This window comes from Mytilus galloprovincialis, chromosome 8, assembly GCF_965363235.1.
Source record: "Mytilus galloprovincialis chromosome 8, xbMytGall1.hap1.1, whole genome shotgun sequence".
Taxonomy (NCBI): domain Eukaryota; kingdom Metazoa; phylum Mollusca; class Bivalvia; order Mytilida; family Mytilidae; genus Mytilus; species Mytilus galloprovincialis.
The window spans coordinates 33,399,870-33,417,860 of NC_134845.1; the positions used below are offsets into that span (position 1 = coordinate 33,399,870).

The following is a 17,991-nucleotide window of genomic DNA, read 5'->3' on the forward strand; positions in this document are numbered from 1 at the left end:
CAATTTGCAAGTATAGAATCCCTACTTTTTGAAACTGGATGGGAAACTTTGAGTTCTAGAAGAAATAGACGTAAATTATGTTTATTTCATAAAATACACAGCAATAATGTTCCAGAATATCTTATGGATTGTATCTCAAATTATACAGACGATGATTATTATAATAGTAGAAACCGTTCTCACTGTAGAGTACCGAGATGTAGATTGGACATATTTTCTAAATCTTTTTTCCCTTCTATAATTCGTGCATGGAATTTATTACCATTATACATTAGATCCATACAATCATCTCCAAATTTCAAAAACACCATCCGGAGAAATGATATTTCATTTTTGGTACCTAAATATTATTTCATTTGATACAGGATGGAAAATATACTACATACAAAATTACGACGCAGATATAGTCCTTTAAAAGCTGATTTATACAGAGTTAATTTAGTAAATGACCCAAGTTTTAAATGCGGGTGTCCATTAGAAGTTTCGATTCATTTTTTCTTAGAATGTCCACTCTACATAAACTCTTTAAAAACATTCAACACTTAGCTGATATCTCCATAGAACATATTTTATTTGGAACAGACGAAATTACTGTAGAACAAAACACAATCCTTTTCAGAGATGTGTATTGTTATATACGCCATACATTCTTTGATAAATATTTCTGTATCTTAAAATGTACTCGTATCAAACTGTTATACTGTTTAAACATAATATATCTATTGTACATATTTTTCATATTGTACTGAAATATATAATTGCTGTCATCTTGAAATTTTGTATATTGTACTTATATGGAGAGGATTATCTTAAGTTGTTATAACTTGTATCCAATCCTATTGTATATTTAGACAATAAAATATGTTTAAACTAATTGAAAATCATTATGTAAAAGGTGAAACGTATAACAAACGTATTATAAGCGAAAAAGTAACAGGGTAACAGTCGAGCGGTGAAACGGGTACATACGCGCTTAAAGAGTTATGTCACCTCTTAGAACCCAAATCTACCACCAGAGACAAGAAAACAATTGAAAATAATTTCTTAATAGGTGCAACGTATAACACACGTATTATACGTGAATAAGAAACAAATAAGTAACAGGGTATCAGTCGAGCGTTGAAACGGATACATACGCGCTTATAATGGTATTTCACCTCTAAGAACACATAGTTACCACCAGAAACACGAACATATTTCTTTTTAAAAGTGCAACGATAGCAAACGTATTATATATGAGAATAAGGAACGAATAAGTAACAGGGTATCAGTCGAGAGCTGAAACGGGTACATGAACACCTATAAGAACACATAGTTACCACCAGAAACACGAAAATATTTCTTTTAAAAAGTGCAACGTATAACAAACGTATTATTTAAGCGAATAATTAACAGGATAACAGTCGAGCGCTTCATCGCATTACCCAGACTTTCGTTTATCCATATTCAAATATATAGATACTTTTGTTTATCATATTATTATAGCTTTTTATGCTTGAAGTAATTAACAACAACAAAAGGGAGAATAAAAATATCAATTGAAAAGGAGTATCAAACTCAAGTCGAAAACATACTGATAATGACAATGACATGCAAAACAAAACCAAGAAAAAAGAACCTAAGACGAAGGACAGTATACAAAACACAACATAGACTAAGAAACATGAACCCCACCAAAAACCGGATGATCTCAGGAAGCTTCAGGGATTTGAATATCCTGCTCCACACGTGCTACCCATCGTGTTGCTCATGTTGTAAGTACAAAAACGATGAGAAGTCTAATTCAAGGAAATAGAGGACAGGATTGTGGTAACAAGAATTTGAACATATCCGTTATCATCTGTGAAACAGATCTTTCAAAGCAGTAACCATTATCAGTATGATGTTCGTAAAATTCCAAGAACTTCACAGAAAATATCGTTTCTATACCAATACTTCCTTGTTACCACCTGTTGCACAAGTCGTATCACGCAATCATATCTATTTATTCTGTTAGAATAAAATAGTGCAACATATACGTTTCTACAAATGACAGGATACAATGACAAGACATATTTACGTTACGATTATTCTTATTGCTTTAAGTGTGTTAGTTTCTTCGGACACTATTTTAAACAAACACCTGGTCAAGTCATCGTCTGATTCTGGTAAGTTTTTAGTTTTGATGTGAACAATTGCCAGACAAAATGAAGATATCTATTTCAACAGATCTTTGACAAGAAATGCATTGTTGTTACTTACAATTTTACGCACTTACTGTTCAATTTGTTCAAATGAATGTTACTGAATTATATTCAGCGCTACTATAACAAATGTATTGTCATGTTTACGATGTTTTTTTAACGTTTAATACTATTGGCTTTGCAAAGTTTTGGTCGCAATATATTCGATGAAATATATTCTAGCAGATCCTTCCTTGTGCACTGGGGTAAAGCTGATGACCGTAACTGCATTCACGGTCATCCCAAGATGTCGGATGAAAAATTAGGTCAGTTTCTGTATTGTCTGTTAAAGTGTTTCTATATCATTTTCTTTACAAATCATACATTGAAACGATGTAAATTTATTAAAGAATCACTCGGAAATCACTAAATACTTCCGAGAAATGTGCATGAAACGGGAAATTCGATTTGAAAAAATCGCTCAGATGACCGTAAATCACAATCGAGATGACCGTAACAGAATCAGCGATTCATAACAAGGTTGACCGTAATTGCTTTTAAGATAACTGTAATTTGTAAATGATGACCGTAACTTTTAAAGGATGACCCTCAATTCAAAGAAATATCCGTGTTTATATAACTACCTTTTTGTATCAAATGATTAATCGTGTTGGTATAAACATATTAATATGAGAGTATTATCCTATAAGTAGAAGAAAATAACACGTGCTTCAAATGCAAAGATTACCAGGGGCGGATCCAGCCATTTTAAAAAGGGGGGTTCCTAACCCAGGACAAAGGGGGGTTCCAACTTCAGGTCCCCATTCAAATGCATTGATCGGCCAAAAAAGGGGGGGTTCCAACCCCCGGAACCCCCCCTCTGGATCCGCGAATGATTACCATATGTTTCTTTTTTACAGTAGAGGGTTTAATTCTTTTTTAAATGAATTTGCAAAAAGACATGCAAATGAACAGGTAGGGAAAACATGCTACAAAAGCGCGATAAAATGACACTTTACAAGTATAATGAAAAAATGCGGTGCACAGCCTCCATGCAACTGCTCGACAAAAGATTTTTTTTTTATTCTGGGATTCTTTTTAATCACATATAATAAATACATATTTTTAAAAATGCCCATGCATGTACATCAGTTGATATTATATCGTCTTCCATTTTGTCGTGCAAATAAAATAACAGAAATATTTTGAAAATATCATACGACTAAACTAGTGAAGGTGAGCTCCAGCAAAGTAGATCCTTAAAATAGTCTTGTACGAATAGCGCATCACAAGGGGGGACGTTGTTGGTTATTTGTATATATACAGAAATGTTATTCATATAGTCAGGATTCTACTTCTTCAAAATTATTTCCCTATTACGCCAGTTCATGCTCACAATCGTAGAAATGGAAGCCACTGTAGGGATGACTCCAATTTTGCTCTTGAAAACTGATAAATTTATCCACATAGCACCATTACGATCGATCGTTATATGTCAGTTATATTTTAAAAGACAAATGTATCTAATAGCTAATGAGCATCAGTTAATGATCTTGTCTGCATTGATTAAACCTAAAAAATATTGTCTGTTTGGATGTCAGGTGGAATTTTCGAAAATTCTTAAGCATTTAAAAAAAATCTCATTAAATATTTCGTGGAAGGGCAGACTAAACATTTTCAGTGGTTGAAGATTATAAACCCTATTTATCACACACAAAAAAAATCATATTTTTTCGAAGATATCCATTTTCATCATCCAAATTAAAAGACTGTCGTCAAGTACTTTTAGAAAAAAATAGCAATTCGAACACACCTACTCTGTTTTTGTGATTCATTAGATAGGTATTTCACGGGACCCATATATTTCATCTTTTCGTACTGTCATTTTTTACGTTATAAAGTCAACCTGTAGCTTTAATATATAAAAATGATAGAATCTGAAGCGAGATGCTATATCAAATACTCTTGCTTTGTACGTTTTAAAGACAAAATATACACCCCAAACATGCCCTAACATAAAAAGGTGCACTCGATTTTCTCTTTTTGATACAATCGTTACCTATTTTGGGGAATTTTTTCTTGATTCACATAATGGAAGGGCAGACACGAATATTTCTGAACTAAAAGATTGATATGTTCTCCGTCCGTGGTAAAAAAAAAAAATCGGAGATTATGCATTTTCTACATCCAACTTATAGATACCCATGTCGTCGACTAGATATCTTATTGTTTTGCATTATTATGTAATAGATACATTGAAAACTTATGCAAATGGTGTTTTTAAAGTAAAACACTTCGTAATTGAGAAGAAAATTGTCGTTTTATTTGTTTCTATTAACTTTTTAAAATTTTGTTACTATATCAAACATTACAGTGAGTAAACATCTATCGCTTTCTCGATAAACAAAGAGCTTCGATTCTTTTGTTCTATTTCAAAAGTGTTTCCGCCTGCATATATCAAGACAAATTAAGATTTTAATCTGCCTTCTGGAACCATACACAGACTCGATTACCAAATATTCGTATGTATTATTAATGTTTTTAATGCTCAATTTATTGGCATTATGTTTTTCTGGTCTGTGCGTACGTTCGTCTGTTCGTCTGTTTGTTTGTCCGTTTGTCCAGCTTCAAGTTAAATAAAATTGAAACTTAGTACACATTTTCCCTATGGTATGATCTTTTTAATTCTAATGCCAAATTACAGTTTTATCCCATTTTCACAGTCCAATCAACATAGAAAATGATAGTGTAGATGAGACATCCGTGTACTAGGGACACATTCATGTTTCTTCAAATTTTCGTCGTATCGCTGTCAATTTGTGTTAAAATTTTAACGTCGTTATCAATAAATATTTCATTATTTACGAGAAATATGCAATTTACTATCATTGTCATAAATCCAAAATACGGCCAGTTATATTATAGTTTATAAAAAAAAAATTATGAACCAGATTTATATCCGCTAACCGAGCCCCTATTGATATCGACAAACTCAACAAAAAAGCTTTGAATACAATACGGATATTTCTTAGAATTGATGGTCATCCTATAAAAGTTACGGTCGTCCTATATAAATTACAGTCAGTCTTTACAAATTACGGTCATCCTTTACAAGTTACGGTCATCTTTTTACCAATCACGGTCATCCTTGTTTTATGTTACGGTCATCTTGAAAATATTCTGATTATGATTTACGGTCATCTGAACGATTTTTTCAAATCGAATTTCCCGTTTTATGCATATTTCTCGGAAGTAATTAGTGATTTCCGAGTGATTCTTTTATAAATTTACATCGTTTCAATGTATGATTTGTAAAGAAAATGATATAGAAACATTTTAACAGACAATACAGAAACTGACCTAATTTTTCATCCGACATCTTGGGATGACCGTGAATGCAGTTACGGTCATCAGCTTTACCCCAGTGTTGTGTGTGGACGAAATTTTTACAAAGGGTTTTATCACAGTTTTATTTAGGTACAACATAATTAATGAAAAACAAATATAAGTTGAATACAAACAAACCCCTGACATGGGGCATGCATATGCAGAATAAGGTGGGTAACGCGCCTTATCTTTTCTCTAGTAGGAACAACGGCTTAACAGTTGTACATGAGAACACACTGCAAAAATAAGTTGCTAAAGGCTTGACTCCTAAGAATGATATAAGATTAAAAAAAGAACCAAGGAAAAGAAATAAATTTCAGCGTATCGATCGGAGATTACTTACTGTTACCGAAAGCCAGTTCAAAGACAATTGCAGATAAAACATAAATCATGTTTCCCTGATTTAAATATCAATCAGTACACATTCAAAATGCTTATTGTAGAGACCAGCATAAGTATCGACAAGATGTAGGATCTTAAGCCTCGGTCACACCTTACCGGATAAGACGAACGGACGCCTAACGGATGAAAATAAAAGTTGTCCGTTGACAAAATTGTTATCCGTTGGGCGTCCGTTGATGTACTGACCAACTAAAACGGACGCCTAACGAATGCATAACGGACATGCAACGGATATGCAACGGACGAGAAACGGAGACGTAACGGACAGAACGGATGTCGAACGTACATCCAACGGACGAGTACCGCATAAAACGGACACCTAACGGAAGCGTACCGGATAAAACGGATAAACAAGATATACGAAAAAATTAAAGGCGACAATAATAATACATGTCAATCGCATTAATATTGAAAATGTTCTAGTTAAGTAATTAAGTAAGTTGATTTTATTTCGAGTCGGCATATATATACATAATAACCGACAAAACATGAGCTCTGATGAACTTTTTAACCGACTATCACATAAAAAATCATGCAAATCCTACCAAACAAAACTGAAAAAACATGCAATATAATGAAAGCAAATCTATTTGTCAAAGTTCTGTGTAACTGGTTTTTGTTTGTTCTTCAAAATGCCGCTAAAGGGTAGTGTCTGACCTGAATAAGTTTAACAGCTGATTGATTGTGAAGATGTGCCCTTACTCTAAGATCGATTATGAATAATAAGAATTCATGAACCTTAAGAAATATTTTTGGCATTTCTGACGAGAAATTTTCAATTGGCATCAATTTTATCCGTTTCAGATCCGTTCATCATCCGTTATGTCCGTTATACGTCCGTTAGAAGTCCGTTTCTCATCCGTTTTATCCGTTAGACGTCCGTTAGAAGTCCGTTGGTAAATTTATCTGCCAGACCTCCAACGGATGTATAACGGACACGTAACGGATACAAAACGGAAACGAAACGGACGAGTACCGTACAAAACGGACGCCTAACGGACGTCTAACGGACGTTCAACGGACATTTTATCCGTTAGACGTCCGTTCAAAGTTTTGAACATGCTCAAAATTTTCCACCGGACAGAACGGACGTCGACGGATAAAACGGACGCTTAACGGACATGCAACGGATAAAACGGACGCTTAACGGACATGCAACGGATATGGACGGACGTCTAACGGATTGAAAAAAAGTTATCCGTTAGGCGTCCGTTCGAGCTATCCGGTAAGGTGTGACCGAGGCTTTAAGTATTCATAACTGTATAATGTTTATAAAAACATGTTTAGTTTTTCACTTGTAACCGATGTGCAACTCCACTTAGATTTCGTCATATCTTCTAGGTGTTTGTTTCTATGGAGCGACTGCTGAAAGAGTTCTCAATATCTTAGCGACTGGGAATTTCAGATCAGTTGAACCTCTAGGTTAGTACACAATATCAAAAGTTAAATTCACAGTGTATTTTTGTATTAAATTCACACCAGTATACAAGACAATAGAACAGTCTATTAAATTCAAAGCATACCCTTTCTACATCAATATAAAACTTCTTGTCTTTGTGTTCGAACTTTTTCTTTAACTTAACATAGACATGTGTCTCTTATGACGTATTTCCTTCATTTTCTTCAATTCATTCACATGATGTGTAATACATTTCTTTATCTCTCTACGCGTGACATGTTGAGCGCTGGCCCATCCCATGTCAAACATAGGTAACTCAAGTATATTAATACCTACTCTTAAATTTTATACCTGCATGTTGAGCGCTGGCCCAGCCCATGCTTAGAGGGTACGGGCTCACTTTGCAACCTGAGACGGATAACCTCGAGTGAAAAAACCATTTGCACACTAAAACATGTATCCAAAAGAACTGTCAAATGGACAAACAAATGATTCGTTCACCCGACGAGAGGGCTGCCTAGTTACCCGTTTTATTCAGGGCTGCCTGAGAACTCAGGTAACAATATTTTGTGACAAGCAAAGAATGGGTAAAATCCATTATTACATTGCCCTCATAGCACGTTACCAAAGCACAAACCACAATCTCGGAGGTGTAAAGGAGCGGTTGGCGGGTCAATAAATACAAATAAACTTGTTACAAAAATAAACATGTTTATCTATCCTATACAAAGTTTCAACTGCTACTGTAACAAAATTTCTGATAGCTATAGACGATGTTGGGAAGGAGTGACCTCCAGTTTGACGCGTCTGATTTATCAGATAACATGACAAAGTAGAATTTCAAAACACTGCGGTTAAACAATTTGCAGACATCATAAATAGGTCAAGAATAAGAGATAAAGATACAAATGGCAGCTGCAAGGAAATTAACACTTACATAAACTTTAATTAATGAACATTAATACACATTTATCGTTTATTTAACAGTACGTAAACTAAAGGACTGTTCAGATTTGGATCCTAAGCATCACACCAGTGGAGTGTATAGAATATATCCCACTACCGGTAGTGGATTCCAGGTTTATTGTGATATGACGACCGATGGTGGACGCTGGACTGTGAGTTATCTGTGAATTTAATTTGTTCATACTTTTAAAATTTAATGAATTATAAAGATTTTGATTAAATACGACTGATACTCAACATGATACATGTCCACTCTTTCACCTTCATACAAAACTTGTTATTAAGCTGTTAATTTAGCATGAATCTATAACAGCAGTAACGTATTTATGATTTTCAGAAATCTGGATGAGGAAGGACCTTCCTATAAATAACAGCCAACAGTGGTAAAAAAATCAGAAAATTGTTTTTAAATGTTTTAGGCTACAAACTTTCGCCCAAGCCTACCCGACTACCATACCCAAAATAAAACTAGGTAGTACTGATGTCAAGATCAATAAGTTATGTAAAGCTTCCACCATAATTAGATATATGTATGTGTAAAAAAAAAAATGGAAATATTAAAAGGGTCCATCGTTTAAAGATCAAAATGAGATAGCATTCTTACAACAAACTCTTGATCACATATTATCGTTCATGTCGTTTGGAACTTATACATGTGAAACATAGAGTTAAACAAAATATCTATTGACACATACATTTAATGTGGTTGACAAGCAGCACTCTGATATATCTTTTAACATTTCAAGGTTCTTATCAGACGAATGGGTGGTTCTCAAGATTTCAATAAAAAATGGATAGAATATGAAAATGGGTTTGGAAGCTTAAATCGGGAATTTTGGTTAGGTAAGTAAGACAAGCATGATACTTTATTTTTGTCTAAATGTTTTTGTTTTTTTAAGGTTTAACATAAACTGGTGTGTCTGTTAATTTCCTACCTTTTTTTTATCTCCATGGTGAACACGCCATTATAATGCACATCGAGAATAAAATAAAACTTGTTATGACCCATAACACCTTAGGATTGTCTTAAACTACATATTTGAATCTGTTATCTCAATTATTTTCATGATTTTGAGAAACAAGGTTTATGGTACAGCTAGATATTATATGTACTTGAAAGAATCTCTTTTTTGAAAAGAATATTAACTAATCATAAGATAGGATAAAATGAATATGCTGTAACACAAAATGCCGGAAACACATGTGTAAAAAAGAGAAAATGAATTTTCGCGGAAACAATAAAATTGCGGAACAACAGACAAAAAAGGAATAGTCACTCTGCAAAAAAATATCCTCCCTAAGAATATAAGAATATCCAATTGTCGTCCTCTCATGTTAAAGTGGGCGTTGTCCCATTGAATGTTTAACCGATACCCACTGTAATGTGTTTGACAGTTTTAAAATGATGTACCTTGACACATCATAGATATATAGAATAAAGATAATAATGAAAAATGTTTTCCCCGTATTTTATAGGAAACAAATATCTTCATATACTGACGCCAGTAAATCATACTGAGATGAGAGTGGACATGGAGAATTTTAAAGGTGAAAAGAGGTATGCCAAATACTCAAAATTCAGTATTGGAGATGCTGCCTCGAAATATAAACTGACAGTTGGTGGATATTCTGGAAATGCCGGTAATAATTTTAACAATTATACAAATACACTAGACAGCTGCATTCAAGTTGGGATTGAATATTCATTGTAATTTATTCCTTTATTAGTATATTAAAAGTATAAAGCTTTTTATGTCAATGGTACGTCTAATTATGATCTAGCTTGTTTTCTTCAAAAAAAAAATTGTCGTACTATTTCCATTTTTTTTTTTTTTTTTTTTTTTTGGAAATAGACGCTTCTGAAAACTTTAAATGAATCTTCTGTGTCCGAAATAATATTCATTACCAATTACATCAACCACGACATAATATAATCAGATATACGGTGTTCGCAATAAACAAGAATATATACGGTGTTACTATCAACAACATAAGCATTGCCAATTCTGCTGTAGCAGTTGGTGCGCGTTTCGGCTATTTTAAATGTTTCGTAGGTGATTCTCGGGGCCACATTATTTGGTAATGCGAAATCTTATTCAAACTTTGAAAATCTAATGCAACCAAAATAAAACTAAGGTTAAAACAAATTCAGAAAAGAAATCAGAGCTTTGCATACGGTTATATGTTATACTAAAAAAGATACAAATAAATGCTTATTACTTATAAAAATTCCATCGAATCAAAAGTGGTTCTATTTTATATTCCAGGCGATGCTCTTGCACCTACTCACAACGGCATGAAGTTCACAACACCTGATCAAGATAATGACAATTATAAAGCAAACTGTGCATTGATTATTAACAGAGTTGGTGGCGGTTGGTGGTTTAATGCATGTGATACTGTGTGCTTTACATTCTCATATGCAAACAATAAGAAAGGTTTGACTGGAGAGAATCTTATCCAATGGAGTAGTTGGAAGGGTTCCGAATATTCTCTGAAATATGCTGCGATGATGATACGAAGAATTTAATCCGATGTTGAAAAAATAAAAATAAAATATATCTGATTGTACATTGCTCTTTTCGAATTCACATTTATGTATTTTATTATTTCGAATTATAATGTATATCAAATACATGTTTGAGTATTGGTTGCATGCTAAGGTGAATAAGGTGATGTGGCTGTGGTTTGTCTGTTATAATACCTTTTTAAAGGAAATTCGATATAAAAGCAGTGGCATTTTTCGGTTCGGTTTAAATTTACCTCGACAATGTAAGAGTAGTTTTTAATTACTTATTTACCTCAAAATATAGGATCTAGCTCGAACTTGATAATCTAACCTCTTCAGCGATATAGCAATACCCTTTCCTTTACATCCAGCTGTTGTTATTTCAAGGGTGATATCTTCTCGTAAATATTGAATTTGAATACGTTTGACTTATTATAATTCATGGAGTTTATGATTTTTGATTTTTTTTGTAAAATGACATATGCCGTTCTCAACGTACAAGTGTATTTATCAGGAGCAACACTATGAAGGCGCATATGGTACACCACTTGTTACGTTATTTGGTTGCAAAAAAGTCGGAATTACTAGTTATGTTGTGTGTTTTAAACTGGAATCAAATCATCATGTGGAGTCAACTTGTCGGAATGATGTAGAAAACATTGCATTACAATGTCGACTGTCTAATATAAATGTAATGACATAGTAATACGAAGTCGACATGTTGAATTCAACTTGTTAATTGATTAAGTCGACAACATGTTTATTTGATGATGAGGTAAAACCAAGTGATCATTTTGGAAAAAAAACATAGGTCTATTTTTAAATACCGATTTCCATATGTCGTTTGTTTAATGTGTTTCGGATGGCGTAATTTAACATAAGTTTGTTGACTTATACAATGTATGCACCTTGCGCAGTGGAGCTGTGTATTTTTTCTTATTTTTAAAATATTTTTTTCTATTTCAGTAATAAATGTTATAGGTTAATTATTGACATTCTCTAGTTTCAAAGAAAAACTATCAGCTACCCGGCCATTTGAGTCTTTGCTCCATTTTCGAACTTTAAGTATTCGAGAACTTTAAGGATTCAGCCTGATAACAAACCCTAGAAAAATACCAAAACAAATATATAAAAGGAAACATGGAAAAGGTGTGGTTCTACGCAACAATTTAGAATACCAAATTATTAATATAACAGGAAGATGCATTATTCAGCTTCATTCATTTAAAACATTTCTTAGTCTACTTCCAACAAAAACTCAAACTAAATGTTATCAATACAGCTAGTAAATTATCAATCATCTAACTTCAAAAAGAGGGGTATGTATTTTGTCTGAGCCAGATTTTTTTTAATGTTTTTCGACGCTTTGAGTCAATTTTTTTCTTTATTTCAAAATGTAACACTATAATGTTTTGGTAAATCTAGATTCCGAATATCTTTTTGGTCATGCATCTGGTTGCCCACAATATTTTTATCATCAAATTGGGAATCAACATTTTTCTAGGAAGAAAACATAAGCCCCACTCCCTGAAGTTAAATAGTCGGTCTCTAACGAAATACGCTCTTGTATAGTCCCAAGTTTGATTTGTCTCTATGTTTTCTCTGGCTATAAATCCCGATCAATGCGATGAGGAATATCGTTTATCTCAGTAGCCATTTTTTCTATAATTTTGATATACTCCTCTGTTTTACTCAATTGTTCTAGTGTGAAATACTGTTTTACATCAATATCTTCATATTCTTTTTTGCGGATTCCTGCCTTCAGATGTTTTGCCGCACACATTAAGTCTTTTTCGGTGTATTCGAATTCTAAAAATGCCATCAGTTTCCTTATTTCGTTCTTAGGGTTCTGTACAAGGTTATCGAAAAAGATTATGTATTTTGGACCAACAAAGTCTTTCATCCATTCTTCGTTAAAATATCTCCACATGTCAAACAGACTTCCTAAGAATTCTTTAAATTTCACTGCAAAAATAACGAGAGAACAACAGTAATTTGTTGTTAAAGCAATGTGAGAAAAACTACATTATTTTTTCAATAATTATAAAAATTAAAGACTAGCTGCCAATGAGACAACTATCCACCAAAGATATAACTGTTCAGTTGCAGTATGGAACAATAAAAAAAAGTATCTTTTATGTTACAAAGATGCCGAAATTGTGTGTTATTATGTCGGTATCCACGGTGAACTGATGTTATGGCGAAACTACAGTCGTACATTTCAAAAAATAATTTGTTAGACTATGTTAATTGAAATATAATAATCCCCCTTTTTTTCTCTCGTTATTTGACGAGCGAGTTACATTAAAAGCTTCTTAAATATGTTAGAAAATGGAAATAAATTAACAAAACATAGACATAGACAATCAAATTAAATCTCAAGCTCTTCAAAAAAATATTCTTAGGGTGCTTCCCAAGGGCTGATACAATTTCCGATGTGGGATGATTACCAATGAGGCACTCAAGCCTCTGTCAACTCACTTGAGACAGTGGTGTAAAAGCACAACATCTTATTACTAAAGCATAATTTAACAAAACATTGTAATCAATAGTGTACTCGCTGTGAGCGTGCAGAATGTTGAAGATTTTCATTCCGGCGATAATTTGTCCCAATACAATTATATACTAGTTTGTAAAACGCAACGCAGATGCCATGAAGAATATGCATTAAAAGTAATACAAGAGTTCTAAACAATATATTTCAAAATTATAAGAATAGAGTTTGAGCTAAGCAAATCAAATTGTTCAGTCTTGAGCCGACTTCCTCACAATTCTGACGAAATCACCGTAAAGATGATATCAAAACTTGTTGAACAGAAAAAAAGATTTGCGATTCTATTGCATTCTTGAGAATAATTTGAAACCAAGTCCATGTGATTGATTAACAACGTCGTACACATTAAAATTCAACAAATGAAGATATTTTATTCTCAGTTTTGTGTACGAACAACGAAATCACGGTGTCAGACCACCAATAAAAAGTCCCTTTCTGTTCAATCAAATTTTGCAATTTTCACAACTTTCTTAATATTTTATCTTAAGTTTAACTTCATAGAAACCAGGTATGAGGGGAGTAAAAGGGGGGATATCTGCACGGAAGAAAATTGGCATTTCACGATGAACGAACAATTAAAAATTTCTTGTACTTTGATCTTTTAACCGATTTCACGAAACACGGTGAATAACGAACCTTTTTCACGGCTGCACGTCAAATAAAAATGGTAAAACATGTTGAACGACAATAACCCTTTACCACCCTCAGGTTTATCTTGAATCGTACATGTATCAGCTTTCTACATTTCAATTTTCAACATACCTTTAAAATCATTTAAGAAGAGGTCTCCAGAATAGAGGTACCACTAAAAATAAGCCCTGGTTTTTTGGAAATCTTAAATTAGTATACTATGGAGTGCATTAATCCTCAATGTTAAATGCAAACTCATAGACAAGTAAATTTTGGCTCAAAATGGTCTTAATATATTTTTCTTTCACCACAAGTTTCATTTCTGCCAATTTGTTGGTTAGTTTAAGTAAACAATGACATCAAATGCACTATTTTTTGTCTGAGTAGGCCTACTTTCACGTACGTTCTAAATTGGAGGGAGTAGTTGGTGGTCTGACACCTTAACCATAATCCGAAATTTCTGAATCGGGACATAATCTTTGTTAGGAAACAACTTACAATCAAAATCTACCTTGCTGGCTCCTCTTCCTATATCTTGGCCATTTTGATGGCTAAACAGGGATGCATAGCTTTTGTACGGACTCCGGATTAGTATAACTGCCTTCTCATATTTGAGTTTGTCGAACCATTCATGTGTTTTGATTGTAAGTACTGTTTCATCGTCAGTACATTCGCCTTCAAAATCTTGTAACAGTTGTTTGTCACAATATGTTGAACCTGTTAATACTCCTACAAAAAAAATAAAAAAGTAAAGGCATCGCCGTGCAACAGGTTCCGACTGTGGTCAAAAACCGAACTCCGAGGAAACATTCAAAAGTTCATGACAATCACAATAAACGAATGAATAACAACTGTCATACAACTATTTTAACAGTACTAGTACCCTAAACACAGTAGTTTCGCAAAACTAGCCAATTACAATATCAAAAATATGTACATCACTTTCTCTCTCTCAATATTGTTGAAATGATCACCTGTAGTTAGCTCTAGTACATGTCGTAGCAATCTGGTTCCCGATCCTGGATAACTAGCTAGAGCTGTCTTTTTCAGAGGAGTTTTACTAAACCAAACAGTTTTTGGTTTGCAACCATTATCATTCAAATCTTGGCTTCTGAAATGGAATTATCACCAAGATGTTTAAATTGCTCGACTGATATGTTTTATATACATATCTACTTTTTCGTAGCTTGTTAATGGCAAACTTGAAAGTAAAATGTGTTGCAATAATGTTATTTAAACAGACAAGAATAAAGTAACTTGAACATTGTACTAGTCAAATGAGTCCGGCGATAACAAATGTTGTACACACATCGCGGCATGCTAACAATATATGCTTATCCATTTTATTATGTTTTTTTTTTATCTAAAAATTTGGGAATTGGTTTATGAACGTTTTTTTTTTTTTTTTTATTCAATTAGCATCAACTTGAAGTTACATTATGTTTTTGATTTTGGTTACGTATTAGATACAATACAAAGGTCACAAAGAAACAGGCCGGTAACAACCGTTACCGGATAGTTTTTCTGCACGAGTAGTTAGGTCAAGGTCCGAGGCGAAAGCCGAGGAACTTGACCTGACTACAAGTGCAGAAAAACTATTCGTCAGGTTGTTTCCGGCCTGTTTGTTTGTTACTTTTGTTTTGTATCTGACTTGTACGACGTTTCAAGAAAGTAGTTGTACATTTCTCCAGACTGAATATTTGAGAAACTTAAATGTCCATAAAGCAGTAAATGTAAGTTAAAGTTTAAACACATATTTTTTCATTTCCCTTCAACCGAGAGTTTTTTCTAGAAAAAAAATCAAGAATCTAATACTTTGATAAAAAAAAGAACCATTTCAAGTAAAAGATGAATGTTGTATACATTTGTAACTTTTTTAAAATGCAACTTCGTAAAAAAAATTTAAATAGATTAAAGAAATATGTTAGTGGTTAGTAAGCTAAAGTTTGATTTTTATGGGGGAAACGGAAAGGGGGAAAAGAAGGGGGGGGGGCTAAATTTATTTAAAATAAACAGGCTAGATCTTTATTTTGATGGAAAAAAGAAAGGATGTGCCATGCCATCCCCCATTCCCCCTTTGAAAAAAATGTAAAAATTGCACGTTTGCTGCCAAATTACATGAATTTAATATTTAGTGGCGGATCCAGGTTGGTCCGGTGGCTGGAACCCCCTTTTTTGGACGATCAATGCATTTGAATGGGGCATATAGTTGGACCCCCTTCCCTTGTACTGGGTTGGGAACCCCTTTTTAAAAACAGCTGAATCCGCCCCTGATATAGATATGAATTCAATTTATATATGAATTCAATAACAATATAAATGTATCAAAATAATGAATATCCTACTTCATTAGTGAATGAAATGTTATGAAAAACATGTATTTCGTCTTGTTGTTAGATATATTTAGGCATATACTTTGATTTTTTTTTTAATTCATGTTTGTCTCTGCAAGTGTTGATCGGGATTAAACACGTGTTACTCTAAGATCCAATCAAAGCCTACCGTCCAAAATTGATGACATATGAGTTGAAAGATTTTCTTCAAAATTTGCTGCTTATTTGGAAATGTATTACACGAATACTTTTTATTCATAGGATCAATCGTGCATTGGTGAGTTGATAGGGATTTTATTTTTTGATAAGATTTGATTTTTATTTACGTATTTCCTGTCTTTTTTTACTGAAATATAAACATCGGTATCATCATTTCGTTTCAGCTTTGTCCAAAATACTATTCGTGTCCATATATTGAAGAAAATACATTTTATGACCGATTTTTTTTTTTATTCTTAAAGGGGGCGGGATGTTCTTTTCTGACTATGAAATTATTTTTTTTTAAACGCCAGCACCCAAATATATTTTTTTTTCAAATTAGCACTATTATATATTCGGTATTCGGAAAATCAGGAATCATGCAGAACATTAATTTGTCATCTGCTTGACCACAGTAATTTTTTTCTCTTAAAATTTGGGATAAAAATATTTTTGTATTGAGGAGAAAACCATACCCCCCCCCTTTTTGGAGTTAAATGGCTAATCCCTTAGTGTACTGATATGAATAGTATTTTACTGGAATTGTTTGGAAAAATATTGATGCTAACGTTAATATTTATTCTAAAAAAAAAGACAGGAAATATGTCGGTGAACCAAACAGTTCAAATCTAATTGAAAGTTTAAAGTGCCCATGAACTCACTGATCATGCACGAGTGATTCTATTCATAAAAAGTGTCCGTGTAACAACTAAAAAGAGTCCGTGTATCAATTAAAAAGAGTCCATGTAACACCCGTTAATGTACTGTTTTTCTATAGCTCTGCGGGGGGCAAAGTCGTACAATTATCTATAAACTCACATATAAGCCTTTAATTCCCTAGTCACAAATTGTTATCCTTGTGGACTTGTTTTGTCAATGGCGTAAAAGTTTTCAGTTTTTACACAGTGTATACGTTTATCTGGAGGTATATGATAATACATCTACAGTTCGCGCATGTGCACGTTGTTAACATTGCCTTTTTCTTCTTCGTCAGTGACATGTTCTCTATACTAGTTAAAAGTTGTGCGGCTTATACTTTTAAAGTTATAATAGGGCTAATATTTTGTCAAACAAATTTTGAATTAAAATTGCATTTAACTGTAACTAATCTATCTATAGAGTAAAGAGGCGTATTATCTCAAATCGCTGACAAAATATTCGTGTACCCTACCTAAACTTTTTATCAAGAAATGGAAGCTTTGGTGTCCTGGTTTCTTTCTGAATCATCAATCTAGGGAAAAAAAATAACAAATTATGTTTGAATCGGGATCCGTCATATTCGCTTGGTGGGATCCGTCTTATTTTTGTCTGTTAAAGATTTGTATAGGTGGTTTTTTTTTATCAAAGCTGGGAACAGTATATCTATATATATATATATATATGTTCCTGATAAAAGTTACCAGACTTATAGTTGCGTACGCCATTACGGAAAAGGGATTGGGCATTAGAGA

The 17,991-nt window shown here is 33.2% G+C and overlaps 2 protein-coding genes across 2 annotated transcripts; one reads left to right on the forward strand and one right to left on the reverse strand.

The window, feature by feature from the left end:
* The first annotated feature begins 1,994 nt into the window (after positions 1-1,994).
* LOC143085603 (fibrinogen-like protein 1) lies at positions 1,995-10,887 on the forward strand. The gene is made up of 6 exons (XM_076262063.1): positions 1,995-2,147; positions 7,293-7,373; positions 8,338-8,468; positions 9,063-9,159; positions 9,793-9,957; positions 10,584-10,887. The coding sequence occupies exons 1-6, from the start codon at positions 2,042-2,044 to the stop codon at positions 10,844-10,846; spliced, it is 843 nt and encodes a 280-aa protein (XP_076118178.1). The 5' UTR covers positions 1,995-2,041; the 3' UTR covers positions 10,847-10,887.
* A 1,077-nt stretch (positions 10,888-11,964) lies between these two features.
* LOC143043249 (WSCD family member CG9164-like) lies at positions 11,965-17,767 on the reverse strand. Its single transcript, XM_076215647.1, has 4 exons — positions 17,712-17,767; positions 14,984-15,120; positions 14,508-14,738; positions 11,965-12,790 (listed from the first exon to the last, which is right to left on the reverse strand). Exons 1-4 carry the CDS (start codon positions 17,765-17,767, stop codon positions 12,432-12,434), a joined length of 783 nt encoding a protein of 260 aa, XP_076071762.1. The 3' UTR covers positions 11,965-12,431.
* Positions 17,768-17,991: the final 224 nt, after the last annotated feature.